At 38.8% G+C, this 15204-nt stretch overlaps 1 protein-coding gene across 1 annotated transcript in view; it reads right to left on the reverse strand.

Moving 5' to 3' along the window:
- The window catches only part of IL23R (interleukin 23 receptor), a 70681-nt gene that overhangs the window by 13936 nt on the left and 41541 nt on the right, over positions 1-15204 (reverse strand). Inside the window, exon 6 of the mRNA XM_055586927.1 lies at positions 12123-12279. Within this exon, the coding sequence (XP_055442902.1) occupies positions 12123-12279 (157 nt within the window). The remainder of the gene's footprint in view (positions 1-12122; positions 12280-15204) is intronic.

A 15204-nucleotide genomic window follows, 5' to 3' on the forward strand; every position in this document is an offset into this window, starting at 1 on the left:
TTAAGCATGGGACTAAAATGAAGCCATGTAGACTATATATTCTTCACAGCATACTGCCACCAAGTGGCTAGGTCATTTCTTTTAAAATCACACATAATATTTTTCATTATAAAAGCAATAACTGTAAAAAGAGAAAATAATTTTAAAAGAAAAATAAAAGAAAAGGGAAAAAAAAAGCCCTAACCCTTAATCCAGCTTCCATGACTAAAAACATTGTTTATATCAACTCTGATGATCAGTGTATTGCCTAAAACGCTAGAAAAAAATCTCACAGTATTTTTGTTATTTGTTTAATGTCTGTGGTATTGTCTGTAAAGAGACAATTCTGTCTCTGCAGGAGAATATTAAATTATGCTTATTACTCTCACAGCACATATTTGAGTATACTCAGAAACCCCAAATCATCTCTAATTTGGCAAAAATTTTTATATAATTTATACACACTGACATTGGACACTAGAGTTAGTCTTAACAGAAGGGAACGTGTTTATAGGGAGTTGAGAATTTTTTTTAAAAAAGATGTAGTTTCTTATTCTTGGACAAAACTGGAAGCAAAACTGCATTCTTTGGCCTGCTGAATACCAGCTTAATTTAATCAGATCTACTCAAAAGGAATTAACTTTTGCAATAATGTATTCCATCTGTGTCTTACGGATAATGTCAAATCAGTCTCCTCAGCCTTTTCCTCCACGTCTACCATGGGGCAAAATGTGTTTTGTTATTCTTTTAAAGTGATGATTTATTGAGTACTAATTACGTTCCAGATAATGCACTAGACTTTACATGCTTTCTCTCATTTAATCCTTACAACAACCCAATCAGGTAGATAATACTGTTGTTCTCATTTAAAGATGAAGCAACAAAGGCATAATAAGGATCAATGACATGTCCAAAGTCACCTAGGCAGAGATCCAAGAGTAAAAATTCCTACCTGGCTTCTGGCATGTGATTTATGCTGGTCGCTGGCCCCATTAATTAACAATCTCACCTTCTATCAGGATGGCTGCAGGTGGGGCAGCTCAGCCAGCCCAGCAAGCAGAGCTCCCTGCTGAGACTTAGCCATTGTCCCTGGGGGCTGGCCAGTGTGTTAGAGCTGCCTGGCCTTGTAGGGCTCAGGACCCACCTCAATGGCCTATGTTTGGACTAACCCACTGAGCACTGATTCTTAGACTCTTCCAGCCTAGAGTTTTTTTCTTCTGAACACCAACTATTTTATACAAGCTACGGTGGCTCAGAAAGTAAAGAATCTGCCTGCAATGCAGGAGACCCAGGCTCAATTCCTGCGTCAGGAAGATCCCCTGGAGAAGGGAATGGCCTCCAGCATTCTTGCCTAGAAAATTCCATGGACTGGGGAGCCTGGAGGCCTACAGTCTACATGGTTGCAAAGAGTCAGACACGACTGAACAAGTAACACACACACATGCTAACTACAGGATGCTTGAAAAACATAGAAGTGTATGAAAAAGAAAATACAATTTTGTATCTGTTCAAAAACTAGAAACAATCATTTTTTTTATATTTGTTAACAGTCTTTGGTGTACGTCTATGCCCTAGTGGAGACTATGCTCTTTACTAAATGTTGTGTCAGGGTTTTTTTATTCAATACTACATCATGAACATTTAAAAGTTTTATTAAAACTTGTTCACAGTCATCATAGTACTGGCAATTAAATATTTCATCATGTTTGTACTGTGTTTATTCTATCACTCTCCTATTGAGAAACTGTATAGCTTGGTGATTTCAAATAACAGCTTTGAATTTAGATGAAACTGTTCAAATCTTTGCCAACAAAGGCCCGTCTAGTCAAGGCTATGGTTTTTCCTGTAGTCATGTATGGATGTGAGAGTTGGACTGTGAAGAAGGCTGAGCGCCAAAGAATTGATGCTTTTGAACTGTGGTGTTGGAGAAGACTCTTAAGAGTCCCTTGGACTGCAAGATCCAACCAGTCCATTCTGAAGGAGATCAGCCCTGGGATTTCTTTGGAAGGAATGATGCTAAAGCTGAAACTCCAATACTTTGGCCACCTCATTCGAAGAGTTGACTCATTGGAAAAGACTCTGATGCTGGGAGGGATTGGGGGCGGGAGGAGAAGGGGACGACAGAGGATGAGATGGCTGGATGGCATCACTGACTCGATGGACCTGAGTCTGGGTGAACTCTGGGAGTTGGTGATGGACAGGGAGGCCTGGCGTGCTGCATTTCATGGGGTCGCAAAGAGTCAGACACGACTGAGCGACTGAATTGACTGACTGACTGACTGTTCATATCCTGGCTCCATCACCTGGAGTTGCATGGCCCTGGGCAAATTACTTAACTGCTTTGTGACTCTGTTTCTTCATTTGTCAAATTGGATAATAATAATAATGCTTCATTGTGAGGTTTGATAAGATAGTTCATACAAAGTGCTTAGTACCATGGCTTATACAAATTAAAAGCTTAGTAAGCATTAGCTATTGCTATTATTGGACTTTTAGATTGTTTCCAAATTCTTATTTTATAATTAGCTTTTAAATAAATTTTATGCATCAGACTTCTTTTCATTTCTCTACTTATTTCCTAAGGCTAGATTTCTATAAGTGGAATTGTTAGGCCAAAGGGCATAGATATTTTTAAGACACCTTTATTTTTGTCCTTGCCAGTCTTGGTGTTAGAGCCACACTAACCAAGACCTGCATCTTAGAGCTTTGACCAGAGCTGACACAGGGCCCTTTCTAGACCTTTCCTTCTGAAGTTTCTAGGTATTTTAGAAAGAGAAGGCATGTGTTTTTCAAGTTAGTGAAGGTTTTTTTCCCGTCTTGTCTGTCTTAAAACATAAGCATCTCCTTTTGATTTATTTCTTTTTATTCTCCTTATTCTAATAATCTCAACTGTTTCACAGCATTTACATGCTATCTTCCTAGGCCAGTTTAGTTTTATGGTTGGAATTCAACATTATTTGGGCCAAGGGTAAAGATCTGACTATAGTCCATGTCAGATGGCAAAGCAAAAGACAGCAGAACTATCAAATAGTCACCAGAAGCCCTGGGCAGAGAAAAGGATATGTCAGAATAAACTCTTTACCACGCCTTGAAAAACAAGTCGAACAATGAATCATTTCATGAGTTACCATGTCATCCTCGTATATTAAGGACAGGAGGTCCTGCCTAGACATATTCAAGGGATTATTGTCATGCTTATATTCCTTACAGTTGAGGGAGAAGAAAGTAAGAAATCTGGGTATGGCAGTCATATCACTAAATAGAAAGAATAAGAGAAGGAAAAGGTAAAAAAAAATGGCAACCACCTAGACATTTTCTTGAGTGACATGGATCTCACAGAGGTGAGGATCTGATATCAAAGTGTAGCAAACTCTAGGCACAAGCATGGGCAGCTTCCAATTTTACCTAGTGGTTCAGGATTCTTCAAAGGTGCAGCCTGGCTATCAAGCCCAGCATGTATCTGTTCCTTAGTCTGAACAGTCTAGTGGACATTTGCCATTTTTCAGTTGCCCAGCTGCAGGACCTACTTCTTTGTGGGCAACCTAGAGGAGGTAGGAGGCAGGTAGGGTTTCCTACTGTGGTAGCCTCAGTGGAGCAGAGAAACCCTCTCCCTACTCCATCCCACCCGCTCCCCAGCCAGCAAGTAGCTACAAGCAGATGACCTAAGCCTCACTCATCAGATGCCCTTCTCCCGCACTCACACGTGGCTCCAGGAAATCCCTTAGAATCCGATACAGATGCAGCAGCTATATCCAGAGTCTGGTGACAGCAGCACCGGTGGAGTGTCTGGGGCTCAGGGAAGCAGGGGCAGGGAGCACAGTGCCAGGTGCGGAAGCCTCACAAGAGTCTTCCCCGGCTGAGATTTTGGCTGGGCTTCTGGCTGCCCCCATCCCTTGGATCCTATCTGTGACCATTTTACCAGCCTTTCTACTACTTTCCAGCGGTCGTTCCAATAATTAATTCCTTTTCTGCTTCAGAAAACCAGATTTTATTTCTTTTGCTTACACCCAATCACAATGAAAAATTCTGGAGTGGGTAAACATTGCAATTTTTGGTAGTGGGTGGTTAGGTGAGGAGACATGGTAGGACAAATATTGACCCCACAAAGATGTCCATGCTCCAATCCCTGGAATTTGTGGATAGATTACTTTATATGGCAAAAGGGATTTGAGATGGGGAGATTATCCTATTTTCAGAAGTGAAATTTCAAGGGTCTTTATAAGGAGACAGGAGGGTCCGAGTCCGAGAAAGAGATTGGTAGATGCTATGCCAAACGGGGCTGCAAGCCAAGAAATGCAGACAGCCTCTAGAATCTGGAAAATGCACCGAAACTGACTCTGAGAGCCTTCAGAAGGAGCATAGTCCTGCCAATACCTTGGTTTTGGTGCAGTGATGCTTATTTTGGATTACTCACCTTCAAAACTACTAGAAAACACATTTGTATTGTTTTAAGTTACTGAATTTATTCTAACTTCTAATAGAAGTGATAGGACACTAACACAGGAGAGTATGACTTCCTCATGGAGAAGCATAATCTTTATTCTCTATTATTTGATTGTAGACCTCAGAGAGATTGTGAAACTCTTATGAATTGTTCTTTATTCTACAAAACCCTGGTGGTTTACTAGGGACAGGATCCAAAGATGATTAAATAAATCCAGATGAAGGATCTAAAAATCATCAGTATTTCAAAAAACCCCACTCCAGTACTTTTGCCTGGAAAATCCCATGGACGGAGGAGCCTGGTAGGCTGCAGTCCATGGGGTCGCTAGAGTTGGACACGACTGAGCGACTTCACTTTCACTTTTCACTTTCATGCATTGGAGAAGGAAATGGCAACCCACTCCAGTGTTCTTGCCTGGAGAATCCCAGGGATGGGGGAGCCTGGTGGGCTGCCGTCTATGGGATCGCACAGAGTTGGACACGACTGAAGCAACTTAGCAGCAGCATACATGTTTAACCCAGTTTAGTAACCACAAACCTACAAATTTATAATCCATCTTAATATGAATGAATCAGAAATCTCTTAATTACAAATAACAGAATTTTTGTGAAGTACACTCTGTGTGCCACTTCTAATTTGCATTATATTTATTATCACCTATATTTGGTTCCATTGGTATAACATTTGTTTTTTCTTTTTGAGCCACTAAAATCCTGAAAAATTAATGAGAATCTTTGAGTCACTGGTAATACAACCAATGGTATTTTGTGAGAACAAAGTACAATGTAGTTTAATATCTTGCTTATACTTGCCTTCCTCTGGAGAACCTCCAAAAAACAAACAAACAAAAAAAGACTGATTTCTCTGGGAATCTTTTCTACTGCAAGTTGTAATTCAAGCAAGTTAATTAGTCATTGTGAAATGTAACTGCCCTTCCCTCAGGCCCCTAACTTGTCATTAAAGGGATTAGAGGGCCTGTACCTTTTCTTCATTACAAAAGGATCTGTATTACAACACAACTGAAAAACATTCCTGCCGAGAAGTGCTCTTCTCACATTTTTTCACATCAGTAGGAGTGAAATTAGGAAATTCATGTTCAGATTTTCAGTGTTGGTTTTCTGTGCCAACAAACTATCTTTTCCCTTTTGGTGCTATTTCTGCACTGCTTAATGACTCCTGGAATTGTTGCAGTGACTATCCAGGTTGGTGGTCTAGAAGCTCCAGTTTCAGCAGCCCCTGGAAGTTTTCAGTGCCTCTGCTGAAACCTCATATCCAGAGGCAGAGAGGGTGTAGGCCGAGGGGGTGATTTGGAACGTGATGGTTCACTGGAGCCATGGTCCTGCATCCTATACTTCTTGAGATCCTGGGGGTGCTCAGGGACTGAGGAAGTGGTGGGCAGGAGGAAAAGGAGGCAGAGGTAGAACCATAATACTAGAGAGAATGGCCTGAGATTCTCATGTACCCACCCTTTTTTGCCCCCCAAAACCATGTTACTAAGGCAATGGCTTGGGCAATCAGTTCTGACCCTTTTTGTCCACACACTTCTCCCTCTTAAAGGGTGTGTCCAACCTTCAGAACACTGGTTTTTACACTGCAGAAATACCACTTGATAGATGCTGAGGAATTGTATTTTTAACTGGTACCCAAGCATTTCTAATGCAGATGATGATCCTCTGAGAAGCACTGCTTTCAAGACATTTTACTGAACCAAGTTCCAGCTGGAAAAACACACTGTGAATTTCCCTATGGTGCCTTGTCTCAGGCAAGCTCACCTTTTCCACCTGTACTTTGTCCTTGTCTCTGACTGCCCTATCCTATCCCAAGGTTCCTATGGATTCATTCTCATCACTTTAACACAAACCTGCTTACACATCTGGTATTCATGCCAAAGTGGAAACAGTTGATAGCATCTTATGGTTCCCTCTTCTCTCATGTATTTGCATTTCATAACAAACATTAAAAGAATTAAAAGAAGCTCCGTTGGCATATTAACTAATGTGTAGAGGAGGATTTGGTTAGGTGATCCAGAGGAGGCTGACAAGGGACCCTCTGAGGTCTCTTAGGAAGGAGACCAGCAGAACTACAGGGTGAGTGCTGGAATCCTGCAGCCTGACTCATTCCCAGGTCTACCATTGACCAGCTTTATAATGTTCAGCAAACTTCTTAACCTCCTTGAGCCTCACCCTCCTCTGTACAATTGGAATAACAGTTTTATAGGGCTGCAGTGATGAGTAAAATTCTTATCACAGTGCCCGACACATAATAAGCATCCAATAAATGTTAGCTGTATTATGTATTATCCTGAAGTCACCTGGATTCAGCCACTGAATTAGCTTCTTGTTATTATACCAGGATAGAAACATAGTAGTCTCTAATACAGGGAAATTTGTCCCATAAAGTCTGAAAGTATATTCTGAGGTTGATTTATTTTTTCTTTTTTAGTCCCCTCTTATCATTATCCATGGTTTTGCTTTCCTCAGTCTGTTACTCTGGTCAGCTGGATCCAAAATTATTAAATGGAAAATTCCAGAAATAAAGAATTCTTAAATTTTAAACTGTGCACCATTCTGAGTAGTGTGATGAAATCTTGCATTGTCCAGCTACATCCTACCCTGGATATGAATGATCCACGAATTGGGCCTGTCAGTCACTTGGTAGCCATCTTGGTTATCAAAACAACTTTTCTATATTTTGGTGCTTATCTTCAGGTGACTCTTATCTTACATAATAAGGGCCCAAAGAACAAGCATAGTGATGCTGGAAATTTGGATATGCTGAAGAGAAGCTGTAAAGTGCTTCCTTTAAGTGAAAAGATGAAAGTTCTCAACTTATTAAGGAAAGAAAAATAGTTCTACGCCAGGCTGTATGGTAAGAATAAATCTTCTCTCCTTTAAATTATGAAGAAGTAAAAAGAAATTTGTGCTAGTTTTGCTATCATACCTCAAACTGTACAAGTTACAGCTAGAGTGTGTGATGAGTGCTTAGTTAAGATGCAAAAGGCATTACATTTGCACAATAAGGTATTTTGAAATTGGGAAAGAAACTACATTCACACAATGTATATTATGTGTATATTGCTATAGCTCTATTTTATTACTAGTTATTGTTGTTAATCTCTTGCTGTGCCTGATTTAGAAATTAAACTTTATGTTTTATTTACAGGAGAAAAACATAGTATATATAAGGTTCAGCACTATCCATGGATTCAGGCCTCTACTGGGGGTCTTGGAATATATTCCCCACCCATATGTGGGGGGCTACCATGTAACGCTTTGTTTTGCATTGAAATCTAAATACTCTAAGGACGAAAAAGCGAGTACTTCATTTAACCCTTATTATAATTTGGTTATACTATAAAATGATTTCATTTGGTTTCTTTTGGAGACCAGGTTTTTAAAAGCCAAGGAAAGGCACTACCAACTCCCGGAGTTCACTCAGACTCACATCCATCGAGTCAGTGATGCCATCCAGCCATCTCATCCTCTGTCGTCCCCTTCTCCTCCTGCCCCCCATCCCTCCCAGCATCAGAATCTTTTCCAATGAGTCAACTCTTCGCATGAGGTGGCCAAAGTACTGGAGTTTCAGCTTCAGCATCATTCCTTCCAAAGAAATCCCAGGGCTGATCTCCTTCAGAATGGACTAATTGGATCTCCTTGCAGTCCAAGGGACTCTCAAGAGTCTTCTCCAATGCCACAGTGGTACACAAATAAGAATTTTAGAGCACAGAAACAGGAAATTCCTCCATGAAGGGAGGATTACTGACTGGGCTGTGTTTCTTCATACTTGATCTTAGCCAAAAGGCCAAAAAGCGATGTTTCTCCATAAACAAATAAATTACCAGGAAAGTTTGGCCCTAAACCCCACTACTAAGCAAGTTAATTAAAGTATTACAGAAACTCTTTTTATTTTTTCCATTATGAAGCAATTCAAACTTCTGTGGTGAGGTTTAATTCTTACTGCTTTGATTTATATGTTTGTTTATAATGCTGTGTGCTTTTGGTTAGACTTTTGCTTTGTCTGTCTTCTCTAGGATTAAGGAATCTTTGTCTCCTTCACTGACTGAAGTTATGCAAGTATCTAGCAAGTGCCTGATGTGCAGTATAGGATAAATAAACATTTCATGAACAACTTAAATGAATGATTGTTTTCATGGATACCTTTTTTAAAAAGCAATTGATATTAAAGATTTACTGAAAAGCAGTTTGGCAACTTGCATTAAGCATCTTAAAATATGCTCAACTCTTGATCCAATAAGACCTAAAAGCAGGAGAATTTATATACAAAGCTATTCAAAGAAGTTTATTGATAATGGAAAAATGCAATAACCTAGATATTGTTTAAATAGAGAAATGATTAAATTATATTACATCCATAAACTGAAGTGCACCCATCAAATAGGTTTTTAAACTCAACAAGGTAGATTAAGTAAGAAAATCAGGATATAAAACAGTACTTATACCACAGCACCAAACATTTAAAAAATATGTGCACAGGAAAAAACTAGTATAAAATCCATTAAAATTAAAATCCAATAAAAACTTAATTCTAGGTTGCATATTACAATAGATTTGCATTGCTTCTACAAATAGACAAAAGAGATAATTTTTCAAAATGATTTTATGCTAGCACTTTCCCTAACACATTTTTCCTGTATCTTGTTTAATGTGTCTTAGAAAGGAATTTGTACCAAGAGAATAGTTTACGGTTCCTCTTAGCTAACATGTTAGTCGTGTATAGATGCAAGTTTTCAGAGATATTTAATTTCAGCTGGCATTTTTGCCTCTTGAGTGATTATTTTTCCCTTAGGAAATAAAGACTTTAAATTTAGAATTGTAGGGTAGCTGTGATGTCCCCATTCTTTCTGTGTGTAGCTTACAACCTTTGCTTTTAAAGGAGAACATGTGTGGTTTGTGATCCTATACAGTTGTCCATTGGTATCCATGGAGGATTAGTTCCAGGATCCTCTTTGGATACCAAACTCAGAGGAAGCTTGAGTCCCTTAACTAAAATGGAGTTTGTATTTTCCCTTAACCCATGCACATCCTTCCATATACTTTAAATCACCTCTAGAGTACTTAAAATACTCAATACCATAAAATGCTATGTAAATAGTTGTAAATACAATGTAAATGCTATGGAAGTAGTTGCTGCTGTTATCAGTTGCTCAGTCGTTGGGACCCCATGGACTGCAGCATGCCAGGCTTCCCTGTCCTTCACCATCTCCCAGAGTTTACTCAAACTCATGTCCATTGAGTCCGTGATGCCATCCAACCATCTCATCCTCTGTCGTCCCCTTCTCCTCCTGCCTTCAATCTTTCCCAGCATCAGAGTCTTTTCTAAGGAGTCAGCTCTTCGCATCAGATGGTCAAAATATTGGAGCTTCAGCATCAGTCCTTCAAATGAATATTCAGGATTGATTGCCTTTAGGATATCAATGACTGTTTTGATCTCCTTGCAGTCCAAGGGACTCTCAAGAGTCTTCTCCAACACCACAGTTCAAAAGCATCAATTCTTCGGCATTCAGTCTTCTTTATGGCCCAAGTCTCACATCCATATGTGACTGCTGGAAAAACCGTAGCTTTGACTATACGGACCTTTGTTGGCAAGTTAAGGTCTCTACTTTTTAATATGCTGCCTAGGTTTTTCATTCCTTTCTTCCAAGGAAGTAGTTTCTGGTGTGAGGCAAATTGGTTTTGCTTTCCAAATTTTCTGGAATTTTTTTTCCAAATATTTTTTACCCTTCATTGGTTAAATCCGTGAATGTGGAACCCATGAATGTGAACAGCTGACTGTACTTGTAGGATATTTCTGTAAGTTGTTCCACTTCGAGGTACAATTGACCTTTAACACAAGGGTTGGGGTGCTGACCCTCCACACAGCCAGAACTCCTCATGTAATTTATAGTTGACCCTCTAAATTTTTTGTTCCACTTTATCCTGTTCTGCACTGAGTTCAATCCACAACAGATTGTGTAGTGCTATATTATTTATTGAAAAATATCTATGTATAAGTGAATCTACACAGTTCAAACCCATGTTGTTAAAGAGTCAACTGTAATTGGTTAAAGAAAGAAATCAATGAGATTGCTGAGGGCTGGTGGTAAGAAAACTTGTATTCTTTTTTAACTGCTCTTTACTCACTAGCAAGGAAACAAATCATGCTTGTTTCCTCATTTGTAAAATGATGCCAATTTCACTATTAAATTTGTCTGATGTAAAGGTCAAACACACTTATGTACACTATAATAAATGGTAAGAAAATGTTAATTATCAATTTGAATAATCTTGCTAAGCAATTCTAGATTTCATTAAAATAATTGGATTATTTACTAAATTCTGACTGTTCTAAAATGGCATCAAAAGTTCTAAGAATTTTAACAATATCAATTTAAGTTGGAATACCTTAAATACTATTAAAAACTTACTTAAAAAAAGAGAGAGAGAACTGATAACCCGTATTGCAAATGATTCCCTTAATGTGTTTCTAAGATTTTGACATAGAGGGCACCATAAGAATTTTTTATCCTTATCTTTGGCTCTATGGCTCCCTCTACTTACTTGGGGGCCATTAATATTTACAATGTATGTCAAAGTGCTTTGAAAACATAAAATAATTCCAAGATTTTATATTATGTAAGGATGACATTAACAGTGCTATGATTACAAATAAGTCCTTCAGTTCTGAAAAGAACATTTTAAATCTAGTGTGTTAGCTACCCACAGTACAGAGACATCTTCAGGATAAAGACTGGGACCACCATGGAGTATTATGACAATTACAATCGGTTCATTTTATTATTTACTTACAATTAAAAATAAAATCTTAGCCAAATAGACTTAATTTCTTAATTTAACTTTTGGGGAGGGTTGTGCTTGCAGCTTATAGGATCTTAGTTCCCCAACCAGGTGAATTTATGCCCTTGGCAATGAAAGAGCAGAGTCCTAGCCACCGGACCGACAGGGAATTCCCTGGCTAAGCTTTTACAGAATAACGTTTAAATGACTAGAAAATTAACAGAATAATATTAAGAGCAGGAAAATATCTAAAAATAAACAATTGCTCAGCTACGTTATACTGAGAAGAGAATTAAAAAATCTCATGTTGAAGTGTTTTAATTTTTTATGTTTACTTTGCATATAGTAAGTAATCAATCTTTATTGAGTAATTTTGTGTCTCCTAAGGAGAATATATGTTATCAGAATGGCCTAAATAGTGTACTGTAACTCTTACTAAACTCTTTTTTAAAACAAGGGTTAGGGGGATTATATGCCTGACAATTACCCAGGATATTTGACAACCCCCATCCCCTCTACCTCAGATCATAGACTCAGACACTCTGGGAGCAGCCATAGTGAACATGCATACTAAACAAGCACCCCCAGCTGGTTGTTATATCTTGAAATATTTGAGAACCATTACATAAATTGTAGTCAGCCTTAACAAAATCAAAGCAAAATAACAATTTAAATGTTATCACCTGCCCTAGTCGGTTTTGGTGATGGACAGGGAAGCCTGGCATGCTGCAGTCCATGGGGGTTGCAAAGAGTTGGACACGACTGAGCGACTGAACTTAACTGACTTGCCCTAGAATAGTTTTGTCAATTTTGATAGAAATCAGGGAGAAAAAAAGAGATAAACTTAGAAGAGAGACAAAAGTCAAAAGAAAAGCCGAAGAGATTAAATATAGAAATACACTCACCTATTTCAGGAGTTTTATGAAAAAAGGGTGAACTCCAGGGCTGCCAGTACCTTTTACCTGTTTCTTGACATCTCACTTGAAATACATACGTAGCATTTGGCTGCAAGTAGAATTCTGACTGTTGCTCATATGTAAAATTGGTATCAAATTCTTTAACCTAAAATAGATGAATAACCATAGTGAAGTACCATAAAGAAATAATGCAGTAGGCTTTTAAAATAAACAATTATTAGTAGAAACATATGGGGCACATATTATGTTCCAGACCCTTCTCAACCCTGGGAAAACAGAAATATAATACTTTGTATAAAAGTCATAAATAATCAAATACATGTTATTTAACCTTAAAAGTCAAATACACATTGCTTAGTGTTTGACAACTCTCTCAAGCTTTTAAATCTCAAGAAATTCCAACATGTAATATCTCTTAATTTTGACCCAGCTGATTTTAATAGGATAGGAGGAGGGGAGACCTGATCGCTACTGTTTGAATTCAGTCCTTCTTCCTGCCCCCATCTGTCTGTCTGTCCCTGTTTCTCTGCAGTTGGGTATTTAGATCAATAATTCTTTCTGAACGATTAAATAATTTCACTTGCTAATGATGACTTATAGAAAAAAATTCCCTACAAACTAAGCTGTTAAATTGGTGCTTATTGCAGATCTATGCATTCTATAAGGATATATACGAAAACAAAACAAAACATTTAAGATTGTTGAACTGTGAAAATCCAATGGAAGATAAGCAAAAAAAAAAATAGCTGAGGGATTAATTTAAAAGTCATGATTCTGGGGCACTACAACCTGCCATAAAATATAATGAAAAAGGATCCCCAGACGAGTTGGTTCAGAAGGGAGAGAGAAACCAAGGTACTTACACAGCACATTAGTGTGCTGTAATAAGTGGATCTACTGAAAAAAGTGAGGCACAATTGAAAGGTAAACATAAAAAAATTCTAGAAAAGCATTTATTTATTAACAGCAACTGGAAGAAAGCAGTGACCATGAAAGAGAAAGTTAAAACTATCACGATTAAAACACAAACACATACACACACACACACACACACACACACACAAAACAGGGTATTCACATCATTTAGAGATTCTTCTGTTAAAACTCACTCTTAATATGTCTTAAAACTTGCAATACATTTAAATTGTAAAAATTATATAAAGGTCTGTTTTGGGACATCATGTTCCCTGAAAGATATCATTCAGAGTTTCCATAAGCCACAGTTTTACCCATGGCTCCTGAAATTTTCTGCTCTTTTAAATTTGAGTGGAGGCTCCTGGATTCTCCTGAGATACAGGAGAGATTTTACTAGTGCCAAAAGTTTAGCTTCCATATGCACTATTCTCCTGTATGTCTCTTGCCATTATATTTGTAGATAAGTCCTCTAAGAAGAGAAATACCCTAAAGTTACAGCTAGAATTCTGAAATAGAAAGAATTTTATGGAACTGTTACAAGTTGTTTCTACTAAGAAGCAAACCAGGTAACTCTTTAGGGCCTTGCAAGCTCAAGATAGTACTTCAAAATAATACTTTCAGAGGCTAAAATAGGCATTGAGAGCGAGTTGGACCTAATTGTGTTCCTATGGAGAGGGTATGATCTCAAGTGCCAGAAATATAACTTCATTTTTATAGCAGCTAATTTCTTTTTAGAGCCTCAGTTCTCAAGGTGGGAGGCCTGGGAACTTAATCTCCATCATTTTGGGGCACTGCTTTTCTTAGGGTTACACCTAAGTTTCTGGGAGCATCCTTGGGTGAAGGAAAGAATCTCACCCTATTCAGCGTTCTATAACCTAACTGCCTCTGACTCCCAGCCTGGAGCATGGCACAGGGTGAGGGGTCCTGATCATTAAACATCTGAGTCTAAACGTTTTTTGTTCTTCCCCCTTACCCACCCATTTCCTCCTCTCTCTGCTCAGAAGCCTATTTTTTCCCATATTTATTTGTGTTCGGTCGTGCTGGGTCTTTGTTCCTGTGCGGGCTTTTCTGTCGTTGGGTGAGTGGGTGCGACTGTCCAGTTGCAGTGTGCAGGTTTCTTACTGCGGTGGCGTCTCTTGCTGCAAAGCATGGGCTCCAGGACATGTGGACTCAGTAGTTGCAGTTCCCGGGTTCTAGAGCACAGGATCAGTAGTTGTGGCACACGGGCTTAGTTGCTCTGAGGCATGTGGGATCTTCTTGGACCAGGGATTGAACCCAAGTCTCCTGCATTGGCAAGTGGATTCTTGACCACTGAGCCACCAGGGAAGCCCTTGGAGCCTTTAGCTAGTGTATGGTATGAGAGGGAAAGGGGTTGGGGATTGGGAAATCTAGTTGTGACTAATCATACGTTCTTTTTTGTTTTGGTTTTTTGAACTTTTTGTGTTGGGGTATAACTGATTAAAAGTAGTTGTGATAGTTTCAGGTGAACAGCAAAGGGACTCAGGCATGCATGTACATGTATCCATTCTCCCCCAAACTCCCCTCCGATCCAGGCTGCCACATAACATTGAGCAGGGTTCCATGTGCTATACAATAGGTACTTGTTGGCGGCAACTCACATGTTCTTACAAGTTTTCTGTCCTATAACAGCACTTACACTTTTAAAATGTGAAGGCCAAGGATTTGACCCTTTGCTATCTGCCTGTTGTTCTATTAGCCATTCCAAGAAAACAGTGGATGCTTGGTTTTGTGCAGTCTATGACTAAGAAGGGTTTTTACATTTTTTAAATGGTTGAAAGAAAGTCCAAAGAAGACTATTTCGATGATGCATGGAAATGATACAACATTCAGTGTGCATAAGTAAATTTTACTGGTATGCAACAATGTCCATTTATTTACACATTGTCTAGGCTGCTTTCATGCTATAAATACAGAGTTGAATAGCTGAGAAAGAGATCTTATGGCCTGAAAAGACTAAATTGCTTACTATTTGGCCCTTGAATAAAAAGTTTGCCAATACCCTGATCTAGCTTCATCAGAGATTTGCTGCTTTTGCTGCTAAGTTGCTTCAGTCGTGTTCGACTCTGTGCGACCCCATAGACGGCAGCCCACCAGGCTCCCCCTTCCCTGGGATTCTCCAGGCAAGAACACTGGA

This window comes from Bubalus kerabau, chromosome 6 (genome assembly GCF_029407905.1).
Source record: "Bubalus kerabau isolate K-KA32 ecotype Philippines breed swamp buffalo chromosome 6, PCC_UOA_SB_1v2, whole genome shotgun sequence".
Taxonomy (NCBI): domain Eukaryota; kingdom Metazoa; phylum Chordata; class Mammalia; order Artiodactyla; family Bovidae; genus Bubalus; species Bubalus kerabau.